Genomic DNA, 16,393 nt, shown 5'->3' with positions numbered 1-16,393 from the left:
CGATGGGTCCTATGGTATTTAATATTTTTCTATGATTGTTTAGCATATGATAAAAGAAAGCGTATCAGTTCACAATTGGATAGACCAAATACTTTTTCCAAAAATCCGGATCTTCCGGTGACCTGTACTCCGGCCACCGGTCCGTGCAGTGCGATTTTTAACCTGATTATTGTTCCTGGTGCAAAAACGAAGCTTTTGGTGTATAGCAATGGATGGTTTGCGCGAAGTCATGTAGCGGTATTTTTTTGGGCCCACTTGTGCACTGTTTCCCACTGTGCACTGTGCCGAGAAGTTCGTCATTTTCGGGTTGAATTATATTTTTTCACTACACGCTTACCAGGGGAACTCAAATTTGAGTGGATCCAAGCAAAACGGCGCAAACCGTAGTCATACAAATTTGACATCGAGTACCCGAACTTAATTTTAACATGGTGGAGCCGATGTCAAATTTGACATGCGCTGGGTACCGGAAAAATCCTCCGGGAAAGCAGAAAAAACGGTTCCAGGGGACGGATATCGGTTCGGAATGATAGTTAAAAGGAAATTGCCTTTCTGGGTTAGTTTTTGGATGATTTTATTCAAATTGTAATCTAATTAAATTATCATTTTCATTATTCATTATCATTACAGCACTTGGTGCAACGGTTCCAGCGACTACGGATGGACGGGAACCTTGACGGGAACTAGCGAGTGACACTTGCCAGCGGCCGGATGACGATGCTCTTGTCGAGCGGATCGCTGGGGACGATCCGCCAGTGGTGAAAGACATCGAACGAATCGCTGGAGAGGATGAATGCTTTGATGGTGTAGAGGGGGGAATCGGAGATAGGTGTGTCCTGGGTGACGTGGCCACGTCGCCGGCGAGGACGGTGTACACGAAGGAAACGCAATCGGCGGGGGCTTGCACTTCGACGAAGAGATACGGTTCCATGAGGCGGGGTGTGGCCATGACAAAGGCAGAGTAGGCGATTCGGCGGGTGGTTGGCCATCTCCGCGATGGAGCGGTTTCTGGGCGATGACGACGGGATTTGAACTTTACGTTCCGGGTCCTTCACAGAGTGGTCCTTCGCGCGTGTCCCATTAGAAGCCTTGCATGATGGAATCTTTTACGGCGCCGAGCAGGGTTTTGTCCACTCAACGGTAGGGCAGGAGTTGCTTTGGGAGAGGTTGAGTGCAAGATCATTCCACGGCGGGGAAGGCGTAATTTGTCTCCGCCAGGGTTCTTCCAAAGGTATTCCTGACCCGGGCGCCGCCTCAATGGCAAAGCTCAGATTCTGTGGAACTCGTGGGAGCGTGCACTTTCCATCAGCTCCTCTTCGACGTCGACAGTCGAGATCGAACCGTATCTGCGTTCCGCAAACGGGGCAGTGGACATTTTTGAGCCAGTTACATGAATCAGCTTTGGAGCCGGCGGCTTGGTTAACGGTTCGAACGCGTTTGTGGAACTGGCTGTGAAGATGGCCGTCGGTGGCCTGGAAGAAGTAGTAAAAGTAATCAAAAGTTTTGCAGTGCAGCGTCTGCACGATGTCGTTCTGCAAAAAGTTGTTGTCCTGCAGCGGTTCATCGACGTCGGCAGTTAGAATTGGCTCTGGCGATTCCGTGATCGGTTTGGCTTGCTCGTCCAACGAAGCAGCTGGTTCCGACGATGGTTCCGTAATCATCTTGCTCGCTACCTTCTCCCTACGCTCTTTAAGCTGCTCGAGGACAAAAATGTTCTCAGAGCGCAGCGATCTTGAGCCACGGACGTCGAGTACCGAGTGGATTCGCCGCCGATCTTCGACGAGCAGTTGACCTTGACGCATATCGAGCAGGTCACGCGTCGTCTACGCCAAATCGTACTCGCCGTGGTGAACTGCCAGACTCGTCCTGTATAACGACCCGTCTTGCGTGTCTTCGTGGATCAACTTGACCAACTCGTGCAGTCCTGCCGAATCGCGCAAGCCTCATGCCCACCTTGCTCAAACCTTTGCTGCCGAGCACCTCGCCACTGTCGTACATTTGCAGAACATCATCTTAACACATTTCCTACAAATAAAATTAAATAAAAATTGGAAAATTAGTGCAACTAACAAAAAAAATCTAATCTTCTTAAGTTGTGCTGGAAAGGGGTCCCGAATAGATCGATCTAAATCCGCATGATCTGGTAACAGCCGTCGCAGACTATCAAAATGGAACGCTGGTCTGCAGCCGCAGTGGTTCTCGTTCGAGGCGTACCAATTCCCCAAGCACTTTCTTAACCAAAGAATTCCGCTGCTTCTCAACATTTTTCATGCGTCCATCCTGCTGGTGCCTCCAAACGCTTTGTCCAGTCTCTTCAAAAACATAAAAAAACATCGTCCGAACGGTAAACGCGATTACGGAATGTGTTGCAGTTGGATAAGTACAGCTGCCCAGCTGCGCCGGTTCCGGCTCCGGTGGCCGGCCCCAGCGTGAGCGAAATTTCCATGGACCAGATCTAAGCGAAACTTAGCCGGAGCGCGAAATTGGTAGAAGACTTCGCTGAACAAGCTGCAGAGTGGGTTCTACAAGCTGGACAGCTGGACGGCGGCTAGAATTTTGAAGGAGTTCCAGACGCTGGAGGTGGAGGTGCCGGTGGGTTAAGTAATAACTTATCAGTTTGCAGATAAGCTAACTGAAGAGAACAAAATGCAATAATGCATTCAACCATGCGAAATAGTTGAGATAAGAATCTTATCTTGGCTCTTAAGCAAACAGCCCTTCAAATCAAAAATTAAACTAACATTGTCCACTTTTCTTCTTCCTTTTTAAGCCCACAGAAACCGTTCGCTTCGCCCAAAAAAATGCTGCACCAAGGCCAACCACAGCTCGCTAATGTCCCCGCAGAAATCGAACGTCACGCCGAAGCGCCTGGCCACGTTGATGAGCCCTCCCAGACACGAGAAATTCTGGCAGAATTGGTTTTGCTAGAATCCTACCAGAATGGTTCTAGCAGGCCTGCCAGAATTCTTTAAGAATTTTGCTAGAATTTTCTGACAGAGCGAAATCTGCTAGAATTTTATAAGAATTTTGTTAGAACACTCTGACAGAGCAAAATCTGTCGAAAATGACGTCATTTTCGCCAAACCGCATTGCCACCGCCATTTTGTCAGAAAACGTGTTAGGAAAAATTGTAATTTTTCATCAATCGTGAATATTGTCACATAGGCGCCGTTCCGTTCGTTACATCCACTTCCCGAAGTTAGGTAAGGATGTTGTGAATAAATCGTGTACATTCAAGTTAATGAAATTTATTTATTTCACCTCCACAGGCGCTAATCCCAGAGATCTATCAACTTTACGAAAGAAATCATCGATAACCACACGGTGCCCACGAGGGAATTCCACCGCCAAGATTCTCGATTCTGGTAGCTAACACCACCCCTGGGTCGACCGGAATGTTGGACACCGGTTTTGGTTCGAGATTCGCGATGGGACCATCTACATTGGACAGATACGAGTTGGGACTCGTCGTCGAGTTCGGGAGCTCCGCTTCGACGTCGTCGGCCAGTCCACCACCACGGAGATGCCGGCTAAGCTACCTATAGTGTAGAAGTGGTAGAACCAAACCAGGAAGTATCCGCCTTTGACCCGCTTCGAAGAACTCCGGAAACAAAAACAAGTGAAAAATGAGCCTTTTAAAAATTGGCAATTGTCTCAAAAGAGAAGCACACAAGTGATAAAGTTGTTGTTTTTTTGTGTGAATGATTTTGTGTCCAATAAAATGTGAAAAATCTTGTTACTGTTTTCTAAAATCAAACAAAATTATAGCTAATTCCTTTCTTAAAAATCTTAATAGAATGTTCTCACAAAATTCTACCAGAATTCTAGCAGAAAATTTCTGCCATTTTATTCTAGCAAAATTCTTACTGAATTCCAGCAGGAGGCCTGTCAGAATAATTCTTGCAAAATTCTAGCAGGATTCTACCAGAACCGGTTAATTTCGCCGGCTCCTGCTAGAACCGGTTATTGCATTTGAGCTAGAATTCTTTGAGAATTCTTGCAAAGTTCTGGCAGGATGATAGCACGGTTCTAGTAAGAATAATTTCGCTCTGCTAGAATTCTGTAAGAATTCTGCGAGAACGCCGTGACTGGGCTATCAAGCCACCTTCGAAAGTTACCCCGGTGACGACCAGCCCGACCAAGGTCCCGGCCTACCAGCGGTTCCAAACACTGGCGGATTCGGGCCGTCCGGCGCTGCAGCTGTTGTACAAGTACCGCTATCTGGGCGAGCTGTTCAAGTGCATCGACACCGTCTGCGCCATTTTCCACAACTGGAAGAAGCAGATCACGTTCCGGAAGCTGAAGCCGGCGGTGCAGCGGATGGCGCGGAAGAACTTTTACGAGAACCGTTTGGCGCATATTAATACGTTCAACAGACTGTTGTTGGCCAAGGCTAAAGATGTCCATGAAACCACAGACAACAGACGTTTGGGCTCGATTCTTCCCTTGTGTAAATCATCGCTACAGATTTTTTAGTTGTGGCAATCCGTTTGTGGCGCTGCAGTCGCTTTGCCCTGACACATTGCCCGCTGTCAAAATATCACTTTCCGCTTACTGTCATTTTACATTTTGTTGGTTTTCAACGTTTGTAATCGTTTGTTCTGGTTCTGGTGTTTGAGGATCGCTTGCACTAGAAATCCGGTGGGGGAATCTGACATGCCGGGGAGAACATTCAAGATTCAGGCCTTTGGTATGGCGACGAGGGTTCGCCGGAAGAGGCGGCACTTGAAGGTGGGGTGGGTTTCGAGGGCGTTGAAGAGGTTGATGTCTTCAAGGTGAGCGTTGAAATGATCGTGGTAGTTGGTTTGTCGGTTCCGGAGATAATCTTCGGAATGCGGTCGTTTGGGGCCAAAACGTTTACGGGGTTGGCCGTGATCATAGCTCTTGCTGACGGCGCCGATGACATCCAGACTTTACCGTGTCATACCTTGCTATTTTTCCTTCTTCGACAGTTCTGGATTGTTTCGTTTCTGGTTACGGATCTTTTATCCTCCAAGAAACGCTTGCCCATCCTCCCGATTTCCACCGGGTCTTCCCTCCTTTTCGCTCACCTCTGTTGGTTTTGTTTATAAACACAACCAGCAAGAATTTGACAGCCTCAAGCGCGGCCTTGGTTGCTGTGTTTAAAAAAGCATCAGACTAGACTATTTTTTTAATATCGATAATTAAATGAAAAAAAAACTTCCATGTGCTCGTGAATCGTGTTAATTAATAATTAAAGGAGATTTACTATAGCATAAAAACATAATCTTTACCTTTTTAATTTTTATTTCGAAAAATTGAAAAAATATATTTTTTAAACATGTCTGGGTGATGCATTTTCAAACACACCTTCTCAGAAAACCATCATGGCTGCTTTAGAGAGTGGCAATAGGCTAACAGATGGCGCTAGTAGATTAGCAGGATGCGGCAGCCATGTTTTTACACACGATTTTCAAATTATTTTGTTCTAGCCGCTACGTCTGTTGTCTGTGATGAAACGTTATTGCTAGCACTGGATCTTCCGATGAGAATCGCAAAGGAAAAGTCGACCCGTTGGACTCCGGAGTTTGATATGGAAAGCTGCCCGGACATTGCCCAAATGCCACTTTCCCTGTCTCCGAACGTGGAGCGATTCTCTTTGGCCAAGGACGTCCTCTCGACGAGACGAAACCCGTTTAACTTCCGGATACAGCATACCTTCCTCCCTCACCACCCGATTAAATCTCGAAGCGCACCTCCCGGTACAGGAATTACAAGTTTTGCGCGAAAAAACTGGAACCAACCAACGGGAACCGTACTCCGGGGACACCTCCCATCATCCGATCACCGTTAATGATGTTTACTCGACCCGCCGACCTGGATATTCCGGCGCCATTGCAAGAACCTCCTCGCAGTCCATAGAACGGTTCTCCGGCGTTCCCGTTCGGTGACCGGTCTCGACATCCTCTCACGTCCTCTCCTTTGCCCCGTGGCTGAGAAATTTTAACATAAAACATGATGATATTGTCAAAATATTTCCATGAATATTGCTACGAAACTTACCAAAACGTCCACTCTGTAAAACGCTAAGTCCAAAACTGACACTTTCAAGATCCATCAAAGTCATCGAGCAAAATGAAGTTCGGTTAAGTGATCTCAAATTTGCTAAATAAAATCAAAACAAACTCATCTCAAAATTGAGATCGATGAACCGAACTTCATTTTGATTGAACGAACTTAAAAATTGAGTTCCCCCAGTAAGCGTGTAGGCCTAGAAACGAGGTTGTGCATAAAAATTGACATAAGGCTTTAGTACCCAATTCAACCCTAAATACGATATCAGTGTACCTTTCCTTCAAAACGTGTACTGCGTTTCGTAATTCGTGTACGATCTCTTCGCTTTGTTGTCGTTATGGCAACACTGCAAAGGCTTCAACTTGAACGCTCCATGACGCCATGTTTTTTTCATTCCTGTTTGTGATCTCGATTCGTCCGGTCCGTTAGCTCGTGTTCTCTCCAATTTCCAACTTTGTGCGACTCGTCTGAACATGTCTGCGAAAGAAAAAAGTAAGTTTTTCAAGAATAAAAATGAAAGAATGAAAATTCTCAATGATTTTTTTTAAACTCCAGCCGCAAAATTGCCCAAGAAGGCCGGCGGATCGCCAGCAAAGCCGGCGATGCTGACAAAAATCGTGGCCGCTTTGATCAAATCCGAGCTTAAAGAAAGGGTCATGAAAACCAAAGGGATGGCAATCGTCCCGTCCATCTCGAACTGGATCGAGGCAAAGTGGGTCGACAAACCCGCCAAGCACCTGCTCCGTTCGAGTGTCGAGCGCGGAATCCAGAACGGCGTGCTGCAGCGACCAAACAACGCACGCACTGGCCTCAACGGATCGATCAAAATACATCCGAAGTTTGCGAAGCTGCTGGCCGATCGGGGCACTTCCGGGGACAATCCGAAGGAGGTCGCAAATGCCATCGCGGCGTTCAACAAGCGCTCTCCGTCGCCCGAACCGGAGGCACCGAAGCCGAAGAAGAAAGCAGCTGCCGCCACGGTGAAGAAGCCAAAGGCCGACTTCCCGGTGGCTAAGAAGAAACCGACGGCAGGAGCCGGAACCGGCAAGAAGCGGCTGGCCAAGGCTCAGGAGGACGAACCCAAGGCGAAGAAAGCCAAGAAGTAGCCGCTCGGCGACAATGACTCTGAGAGGACAATTTTTGGTTAATTCTTTTTTTTTTTTTTCGTTGTTATTTCACGCTCCGGCCATTCGCAAAAGTGAATCGAGAAGCCGCGAAGTGTTCGTTGATTGAAATCGTTTTAGAGATAAATAAACGCAGCTGCAATTTTTGGACGATTATCATTAAAGCGTTGTACTAAATTGTATGCAACATTCCGGAATTTTCCAGCATGAGATGGCGCATGGGATTTTAAGCGGGACGCAAACCATTCGCAGAAGTGAGACATTAAAATCTTGATACAAAAAAAGTTATTTAAGTTTTTATCGGTCTTGTTTCTACGTTGCGGTTGCAATTCAAAGGGATTTTATACTTTTATTTTATTTCTTACAGAATCTTGATCTAAATCTCTTGTAAAATAATATACAAATATTCATCACAATATTCGCCATTTTCAAACCATCGGATAGTTTTAGTACAAAAACCAGTTTTAGAACACGACACAACACCCAAATTGCCTGTCATTGACATAACAACATTTTCCATCATAAGCAGCGTCCTTTGCTGTTTTGTGCCAGAAATTCAAGATTTTTGCCAATTTACGCTCATTTCCGGTGATAAAACAGCATTACCAGCACCATGGCCGACAAGGAGAACAAGGAAAAGTCCAAGGTTGACCTCGGTCTGCTCGAGGAAGACGACGAATTCGAGGAGTTCCCTGCCGAAGGTAAACCTAACCTGCTTCCGGACCAGAGCGGGGAATGATGCGACAACTTTTCCGTTTCTTACAGACTGGGCCGGCACCAAAGAGGACGAGGAAGAGCTGAGCGTCTGGGAGGACAACTGGGACGATGACAACGTGGAGGATGACTTCAACCAGCAACTTCGGGCCCAGCTGGAGAAGCAAAAGCCAAGCAACTAGGCTGGGATTGTGATTGTATTTGCTTTTATTGATTAAGTACTGGAATAAAAAGAACATTGTCTACTAAACTCTACAACCGCACGTCCATTTCTACGTCGTCGTCCTTGACGGCAATTTTCGTGCCCAGAAACCGGAAGGCCTCGAACTGTCCGATTTTGACTCCGTCCCGGTAGTGGTACGACTCGTAGCAAACCTGGCAAACGTAGGCCGGATCAAAGATGTGCTGATCACTATTTTTGACGATGAAATTGGCCTCGCAGTGGCCACAGATGTTGCACGGAATGGAGCGAGGGAACGCGTACGAGTTCAGGATGGGGTACCGCCGGCGGACCAGCAAATCGCTGCTCGCCAGCAGCCGGCAGTTGGAAATGACGAAAATGTGCTCGCAGTTTCCGTGATGTTGGTAAACCTGGAAAAACAATCAATTTTGAAATGCAAGGTCAGTGTGGAATATTGAAGCAAACCCACCTGCGGATAGCCCAGCCGGAACTGCAAATCCTCAAACTTGGCCTCTTCCATAAGTTTGGTTTTCAACTCGCCGATGCTCTTCTGTCGCTTGGCCCACGTCTGGATCACTTCCGAGTAGTCCATGTTGGCGGGCTTCCGCATGTCGTTGTAGAAAGTGTCGTGGATGAAGAAAAAGCCCGGATCGGCTGCGTCCGCCGACTTGGGTTCCACCGCTTCCGCCGCGTGTGGATTGGCACTGATGTCGTAAAACGGACCCAAATCGCACTGGCAGTAGATTTTGTCCCGCAGTTCCGTCAGGGTCTGCGAACCGAGCACGTAAAATTCCTGATGAAACTTGGGATGACCGAGCCGGACGCCCGTCTTGTATTTGAACGGTTCGTAGAACCGGATCTCCAGCACCATCTCGCTGAACGGGTACAGGTCCGTTTCTTCCCGCCGCGGAATAAACGTGTATTTGTGCTTGTTGTAACGAATCCGACAGTCCAGATTCTTCCGCAGACGGCCCGTTATTTTGATCGCGTTTTGTACGCAGTTGAACCGCAGGGCTTTCTCCGTAATTTCAACCGGTTTCATGACGTTCTGCAGCCTAGCCGGATGGAAGTTCGTGATCCGGAAGTCCTTGATATTGGACAAATTCCGGTCCAAATCAACGGATTGTAGGAGATCGTTGAACTGGTGCTCGGAACCATTGAAACTCATGGCAGCGGCAATATCTCCCTCGGAGGTAGGAACAGTCGTTAATCCCGCTGGAAGCAACTCCGACTGATACTCGAGAAGAGCATCTTTGACCGAAATTATCTTTGTATTTTTTGGCTTGTAAATTTCCTCCATTTCGCTCGAAATCTTTAAAACTTGTTTTGATTGAGTAAAACATTAAACAAAGGTTCTGTTTATTTTGAACTTTTGTACTAAAAATCCAAAAAAAACATCAGCTGACGCAAACAAAACGTCAAAACTTGACGTTAAAACTTTTGTTTTCAAGAAATCAAGGCGGGTTGATGCTGCTTCGGTTTTAATAAGTCAAAAACATGAATCAAGTTACAGCAGAACCAATTCCGCCGAATTTGCTGATTTGTCGGGTTTGTGAAGCCCCAGATAATTTGCAGCCGCTTTTCAGTTCTGATACCGAGAGCGACCTTGCCGCGAAAATGGTTTGTTGTGCTTCAGTCCAGGTGAGTTCAATTTTGCATAGGTAGGGTAAGGTGTCTTATATGCAACCTAGTAACCTTGTACAACTGGAGTTTTTTTAAACGTTACTTAATCCACCCTTAGCTGGTTGGCGCCTTCCTCACATTTAAAGGGTGTTATCCAAAATGCAAAAAGTGCGTAAATAACACTTAAGTCCTTCTAACTTTTGTAAGAGTTGTCAGATCTTCAATGTTTTGGACGCGTTGGAAAGGTCTTTTGAATACCCATCCTACGATAGGTCGCATGAGAGATCCGGACAACGTTTTCATCGAAATATATAAGATCCGTCCTCTAAAAAGTTCATAAATAACACTTAAGTGCTTATAGCTTATGTTAGAGTTATCAGATCTTCAATCTTTTGAACTCGTTGAAAAGGTTTTTCAAATACCTTTCTAAAAATATATAACATGACAAGGTTTCTTACAAAAACCACCTTTTTTACAATCTTCCGGACTTTTGCTAAAATCGTTTTTTTAGCATAACTTTTGAAGTTTTGAACTAAACTTTATCATTTTCAATAGCGACTTATGGGAACCAAGACGGATCAAATGAGACCAAAACGGTTCAAATCGGGTCAGCCAGTGCCGAGATAATCCAGTGCAATTTTTTTTATCAACATCCCACCATCCCACCACACACACAGACATTTGCTCAAAATTTGATTCTGAGTCGATAGGTATACATGAAGTGGGTCTAGGAGGTCTAATTGAGAAGTTCATTTTTCGAGTGATTTTATAGCTTTTCCTCAGGAAAGTGAGGAAGGCAAAAAGTTCCAATTAACCAAATTCTCAGTTTTTGCTTGTTGGGTGTTTTTTTAATACCCCTGACTCAAGGCGGTTCAAAAACACCCAGAAAACAAAAACTGGAAGTTTGGTTTATTGGACCTTTTCAAGAAAAAAAAACCCAGAACATTATCAGTACTCAGAAAATATGATCAAACGAGTTCAAATCTTGAGTAACGTTACTCAAGATATGCACTCGTTTGAGTATTTTCTGTGTGCTGATAAATTTGTAAGTACGCGCAACTCGCTACTTATCTGTTTAGCCGGGATTAGCCAGAAAAAAGTCCTTTTTCTTAAAAAATATTATAAAGTTATTTCGAATATCCGGTGACAAATGAACAAATTTCTTTAAAATTCAACTATCAATATCTTATAAACATTCCGAATACTTTTAAAGTACCTTTATTCTATTGCTGAAAAATAATTTTTTGCATAATCTTAATTATAGAGATTTTGTTGGATTCAATTCAAATCAATTAGTGTTTTGCTAAATTTAAAAGTCCTATAAGCTATTGTGTTTCATATGTTTATAGGACCTTTTCAAAACAAAAAAAAACTCTACAGTTCTGCTCCAGGAAGTTACGTTTAGAATTCAGATATCTGGGAACCTTTTAACTGAGATCAGTTCATAAGCCTACGCAGGGGGGGGGGGGGCAGAATGGACCGCCTTAGTAAAATACGCCAAAAACCATAGAAAAACATACAAATTTATGAATTCAGTGTAGTAGGCTTATGCTTTGGGATGTTCCCTTGAATGTTATATACTTGGTTGATGAAAATTTTTAGCTTTAAACTATTTTTCATGCAATTTAAAAAAAAAGATCACCGCCCTTCTTGACAGAAAAGGTCCCACTGTTCAGCTCAATCCAAGTTGACTAAAGTTGATCTATTGAAAAAATGTTATCTTGTAAATATTTAATTGTTTTTTTTTTTGCATTGAAATGAAAAAAAGTGATCAGAAATGGGTTTTAACTAATTTTTAACTAGGTTTTTAATCTGTTTTTTACTGTTGTACATAAAAATTTGCATGGGGCTTTAGGACCCTATTACACTCAACCCCCCGGTGGTTGGTCACTTTTTCGTTTGACACTTTTTAAGTTTGTACCCCGTTGGTTGGTCAAAGTCAAACTAAAAAGTGACCCCGTTCGATTGACAACAGTTGGTGTCAAACCATCAGGGTTTGAGTGTAGTCTTGATAGAACCTTCGTTGGGAAATTCGTCCTGACATCAAGTTCAAATTGCCAGAATAAAATTGCTAAAACTCAAATTGAATCTTTCAGATTTCCCAGAACGACGGTCTTCCGCAGCATCTTTGCAGCACCTGTCGCAACGATTTGGAGGCAGCTTATGCTTTTCGCGTACGCTGTGAATGTGCCGATTCCAACTTCCGCAAAATACTAAGTCTCAAATCAGAACCGTTCATAGAAGACGACGATTTCAAAGAGGACAAAACCGTGACTTTCGAGGAAGACATAGATTCGGACGCTCCCATCAGTGAGCTTCTGCCAAAATCGGACACCGATTTGCTTGACGACCCACGCAGTTTATACGCAGAGCAAGAAGCCAGTGACACCGGTGAAAAGGACTATGAGGTATTTACTTGTGAAACTTGCGGTAAAGTGCTCTCCACATTCCAACAGTATCGAGCGCATGTGAAAGCCAAACATGAACAACCTCGCAAATCAACCGAAGCGCCGAAGAAATTTTGTTGTGAGAAATGTTCGCTAGAGTTCAAATGCCAAAGTGCTTATCAGCGGCATATTTCGGCAGTGCATGAAAAACGAAGAGATTACCTGTGCAAAATTTGTGGCGAGGCGTTCGCGGAAAAGTACGGGCTACGATCGCATCAAACAGTTCACGCGGACGAGCGCTATCCGTGTTCCAAGTGCCCGTCGACGTTCAAGTGGAAGCGCAGCTTGATCCATCATGAACAGTTGCATCTGCCGCCGGAAGAGCGGGATCCAAAGCTCGTGAAGAAATATAAGCCGAGCAAAAAGAAATATATCTGTTCATTTTGCGGGAAAATTTCCAACAACATATCCTGTCACGTTGTGCACGAACGTTGGCACACGGATGAACGACCCTACAACTGCGTGACGTGCTCCAAGAAATTCCGCACAAGCACGCAACTGAGGAAACATGAACTAACTCATACCAATACACGATCCTATGAGTGCCAAGAGTGCCATAAATGCTTTAGGCAGAAATCCCATCTTGTGACTCATACCTTAGTTCATACACAGGAGAAAAATCATGTTTGTAATATTTGTTCCAAGGCGTTTTCATTAAAGGCTTCTCTCCGAGCTCACATGAAGTCACACGATATATTTGTGGCAAATAAGTGATAATATAAGTCGAAGTTTCAAACGTGCAAGCAGTGAAATAACATAAAGAATCGTTTTATTGAATGAATAAATGGTTTCTTGAAAGATTATTGAAATGAAATTTGATTTGTGAAAACTTTCTTGTTTAAGTCATAATTCTATTTAAAGATTTGATTTTCTCGGCATTGGCTGAAAGAATTTTGTCCGGTATTTGTTCCATTCTGTCCAGTTTAGGAGTCCATAGCTTGGCATTAAAAATTGTATAGTTTAATTTAGCTTCAGGGTTTGTAAAGTTTTTGATTTAAAATGAAGACTTCCATCATTGCCATGACTTTTCGTTTATAGTTATAAATTTTGCGTCGCTATCAATATTTTGACAAAATTCTTTCTGCATGTCGTTTAGAAAAGTACACATGTTGATTCCTTTTGGTAACGGTTATCACGTTCCTTGCAATGTTATGGAAATCATCATTTATCAATGATTGCCAACTAGGACGTCAATGATTGTACCACCAAATTATATAAATTTTGAATCACATATGATTTAGACCAAAAATTTTTCAGTGGCTTCAAGAAGGCAACAACCGGCACATGCTGATTCATTTTGGTGCAGAAATTCGTTAAAATGAATTCAATACAGAGCATTTTAGAGTGATGATCAATTTTCTTCGAAAATGATCAACGGCTTCACCTTAAAGCGTCTGAGTTTTTGATTTAGAGCGTGATCATAAATGGGTTTTATGCTTGGTTTTAAGCGCGTTTTGATCGCTGTTCATAAAAGCGGTATACGCACTTCGAAAGGAATCGGTCAAGAAAAAAATCAAATGAGCAGCTGCAGCAGCGCAGGTGAGTCAGAGAGTGTGAAGAAAAGCCCCAAGAAATCGCTCCCTCTCCTTTGTTCTGCTGTCCGTAAAGCTGTTTCTTGACCGCTTTCCTACCGATCAGCATACTAGCCTAAAAATTGGAAAAGCCCTAGGGCTTGAGGACACAATTATCTACATCTGTTTGGTTCTGGCGGCTGAGAGCTGTTTTGATTCGAATACATTTGAATGAATTAGCGGTCATTCGAATTAACGAATCTGCTCTGTATTGGCCGGGAAACGTGGTGTAGGGGTAATCGTGGTTGCCTGGGTTCGATCCACGGTTCGATCCCAGAAGGCCTCGGTGGCATTTTCGAGACGAGTTTTGTCTGATCACGCCTTCCGTCGGACGGGGTTTTTTGCTTTTTGGGTGTTTTTGAAACCGCCTTGCGTCAGAGGTATTAAAAAACACCTTTTCAAAAAAAAACTCCAGAGGTGTAAAAAGAGGTTTGCAATAGAGCATTCTACGTGCGTATGTATTGCGTGTACGTACACGAAAATAAAGTGAGGTTAAATTTTGTCAGCCAGCAAAACCAAATGGTACGCTAGTGTGAGTACGTGAAACGTCATAAAGCTCTATAGAGTTATTTACGTGCGCATGTATTGCGTATACATACACGAAAAAAAGTGAGGTTAAATTTTGTCCGGCCAGCAAAATCAAATGGTGCGCTAGTGTGTGTACGCGAAACGTCATAAAGCTCATAAGTAGGGTTAGTGAAATTTCACGATTTCGCGGACAGCGTGAAATCCGCGAAATTTGGCTTTTTCCGCGAAATCCCGTGAAATTTTATGTTTGTGTGAAAATGTAACGATTTTTCATAAAATAACTTCTTAAACTCAAAAGGGAATAAAAATAATCTTATGAACTATTGTAGAATCAAGTGAGTGAATATCCTGGTTTTATTACTAATAAAGGGTTAATGATTGTTGACGGTTTCGTAGACGGCGTGAAATTCGTGAAATTTATCAATTTTCTCGAATCATTGAATGCAAAAGTGGGCAAAACTAAAAATAAAAATATAAATATTGAAATAACAAGCCATAGTTTCAACATTTGCATGGAAAAGGTGTTTTAAAATGCATTTTACACAAGTTCAGTAGTTTTGCAATCATTAGTTTTCAAAAATGTAAGATTTGATGAAAACAAAAATTTTAGCAAAAAAAAAACATTTTGCGATAACAAACATCGAAAATTTTCAAAAAATCGAAAGATTTTTAAATCAACCCAAACATTCTTAAAATGATCCCAAACATTCTAAAAATGAAATGAAAAACGCAGGGGAATGAGTTTTAAATTTATTTCAGTTGATCCATTGAAATTTTTAAGTTTTTCGAAAAAAAAATTTTTTGTCCCCCGATTTTTCGGGCCAACTTCGAAGGGAGGGGGAGGGGGGATGAGACAAAATCTTTTAATAAAATTTGTACCAGCCTAACAACTTAATAAATATTTAAAGAAAAGAAATTTTATTAGTTTTCAATTAAAAAGCTTGATTATATATGTGTGTCAAAAGTTGATATGAACCATTTGAAGAAATGTTGAGATTTTTGAGTATTTCAGAAACTAAAAAAACTTTGTAATATTTTCATTCGCTGTATTAAAAATTTTATTTGAATTTTATTTTAATTGAAAGGTATAGTTTTGAAAGAAATTAAAAGAATCAAGCTTTGTTTTATTCAAAATAAAATTAAGAGTATTTTTTTATCTTTGGAATCTTATTTTAAAAACATAACAAATTTTTTTTGGGCCTGTTAAATTTTAACGATATTTGTTTATTTGGGTGGATTGCCGTGAAAGTTAAAAATAATACTTTTTTGTTTTCTCTTCTCATTTAGAATATAAATTTCGATTTTGTTAAAAATTATATTATTTTTGCAAAATGTTTATAAATTTAGTTTTTGAAAAATGAGCTAAAACCCTTAAAAATATATTTTATTGGCTAAATGACGCAGAAAATTCAATTTATTTTACTCATTTTGACTGGACAAATCTAGCTATGATATGAAATTCAATAAAATGTAAAATAATATAACAGAAGCAAGTTAGCGAAAACATTTGAGCTTTGTTAGTCGAATATTAAAAGAGCAGTTCAATAAATGACAATACGCGTGCCCTACATTTTGTTTCAAAATAAATATAGAGCCCATCCAATAACCAGGAGGATTTTTTTTTTAAATTGGAAGATTTTTTACATAATAATACATAATGAAGCATAAAAAGTAATTTCTGTGGTTTAAACATAGAATTTTCAGAGTTATTTTAACATTTTTGCTGTTCCGCGAAATTTGCGTGAAATTTGGTGTTTTGAAATTGAGGTCCCCGTGAAATTTGCAATTTTCGAGCGTGAAAAATCACTAAGCCTACTCATAAGATATCCACGCGCGAGAGTGTGTTAGTTTGTAACAAAATTTACACGCAGACATAGGCAAATCGAGTAGAATGATTCGTCTGTCAAAATCAGCTGTGTTCTTTGTTATACCACGAGCACGTGGTAAACAGCTGGTTTTTACAGACGATTGGTCTACTCGATTTGCCTATGTCTGCGTAAAAAAAGTGTAAACAAATTCAGCTGCTTGGAATTCAACCAATCACAATCGTTCAAAACCAAAACATTGAAGTATTGTGCAAATACTAACACAGAATGATGGTGTGTGTAAGAGAAACCGTGGAGATCTCTGTTGCCTCGACAAAACATGCCCTCGGACACCTAGTTTCGA

The 16,393-nt window shown here is 42.3% G+C and overlaps 4 protein-coding genes and 1 long non-coding RNA gene across 5 annotated transcripts; 4 read left to right on the top strand and 1 right to left on the bottom strand.

Annotated features, from left to right (window-relative positions):
• Positions 1 to 3,134: 3,134 nt before the first annotated feature.
• On the top strand, positions 3,135 to 3,734 carry LOC119769924. Its single transcript, XR_005278579.1, has 2 exons — positions 3,135 to 3,203; positions 3,270 to 3,734. It is a non-coding gene; the product is annotated as an uncharacterized LOC119769924 (long non-coding RNA).
• Positions 3,735 to 6,417: 2,683 nt separating this feature from the next.
• On the top strand, positions 6,418 to 7,324 carry LOC6042775 (histone H1.0). The gene is made up of 2 exons (XM_001870746.2): positions 6,418 to 6,528; positions 6,592 to 7,324. Exons 1-2 carry the CDS (start codon positions 6,510 to 6,512, stop codon positions 7,140 to 7,142), a joined length of 570 nt encoding a protein of 189 aa, XP_001870781.1. The 5' UTR covers positions 6,418 to 6,509; the 3' UTR covers positions 7,143 to 7,324.
• A 322-nt stretch (positions 7,325 to 7,646) lies between these two features.
• LOC6042776 (26S proteasome complex subunit SEM1) lies at positions 7,647 to 8,131 on the top strand. Its single transcript, XM_001870747.2, has 2 exons — positions 7,647 to 7,861; positions 7,926 to 8,131. The coding sequence occupies exons 1-2, from the start codon at positions 7,774 to 7,776 to the stop codon at positions 8,054 to 8,056; spliced, it is 219 nt and encodes a 72-aa protein (XP_001870782.1). The 5' UTR covers positions 7,647 to 7,773; the 3' UTR covers positions 8,057 to 8,131.
• On the bottom strand, positions 8,064 to 9,415 carry LOC6042777 (snRNA-activating protein complex subunit 3). Its single transcript, XM_001870748.2, has 2 exons — positions 8,525 to 9,415; positions 8,064 to 8,465 (listed from the first exon to the last, which is right to left on the bottom strand). The coding sequence occupies exons 1-2, from the start codon at positions 9,353 to 9,355 to the stop codon at positions 8,127 to 8,129; spliced, it is 1,170 nt and encodes a 389-aa protein (XP_001870783.1). The 5' UTR covers positions 9,356 to 9,415; the 3' UTR covers positions 8,064 to 8,126.
• Positions 9,416 to 9,468: 53 nt separating this feature from the next.
• LOC6042778 (zinc finger protein 83) lies at positions 9,469 to 12,929 on the top strand. The gene is made up of 2 exons (XM_038263825.1): positions 9,469 to 9,696; positions 11,775 to 12,929. Exons 1-2 carry the CDS (start codon positions 9,553 to 9,555, stop codon positions 12,837 to 12,839), a joined length of 1,209 nt encoding a protein of 402 aa, XP_038119753.1. The 5' UTR covers positions 9,469 to 9,552; the 3' UTR covers positions 12,840 to 12,929.
• The last annotated feature ends 3,464 nt before the right edge of the window (positions 12,930 to 16,393 follow it).

The sequence above is a fragment of the Culex quinquefasciatus genome, chromosome 3, assembly GCF_015732765.1.
Source record: "Culex quinquefasciatus strain JHB chromosome 3, VPISU_Cqui_1.0_pri_paternal, whole genome shotgun sequence".
NCBI classification, from domain to species: domain Eukaryota; kingdom Metazoa; phylum Arthropoda; class Insecta; order Diptera; family Culicidae; genus Culex; species Culex quinquefasciatus.
This window is presented reverse-complemented; position numbering and strand designations above follow the sequence as displayed.

Bases quoted from the DNA above. Each gene is read 5' to 3' on its own strand.
- LOC6042776 (XM_001870747.2), top strand. From the start codon at position 7,774: ATGGCCGACAAGGAGAACAAGGAAAAGTCCAAGGTTGACCTCGGTCTG. The intron at 7,862-7,925 runs GTAAACCTAACC...CGTTTCTTACAG, and splicing joins CGAGGAGTTCCCTGCCGAAG to ACTGGGCCGGCACCAAAGAG.
- LOC6042777 (XM_001870748.2), bottom strand. From the start codon at position 9,355: ATGGAGGAAATTTACAAGCCAAAAAATACAAAGATAATTTCGGTCAAA. The intron at 8,466-8,524 runs GTGGGTTTGCTT...TTGTTTTTCCAG, and splicing joins TCCGGCTGGGCTATCCGCAG to GTTTACCAACATCACGGAAA.
- LOC6042778 (XM_038263825.1), top strand. From the start codon at position 9,553: ATGAATCAAGTTACAGCAGAACCAATTCCGCCGAATTTGCTGATTTGT. The intron at 9,697-11,774 runs GTGAGTTCAATT...TGAATCTTTCAG, and splicing joins TTTGTTGTGCTTCAGTCCAG to ATTTCCCAGAACGACGGTCT.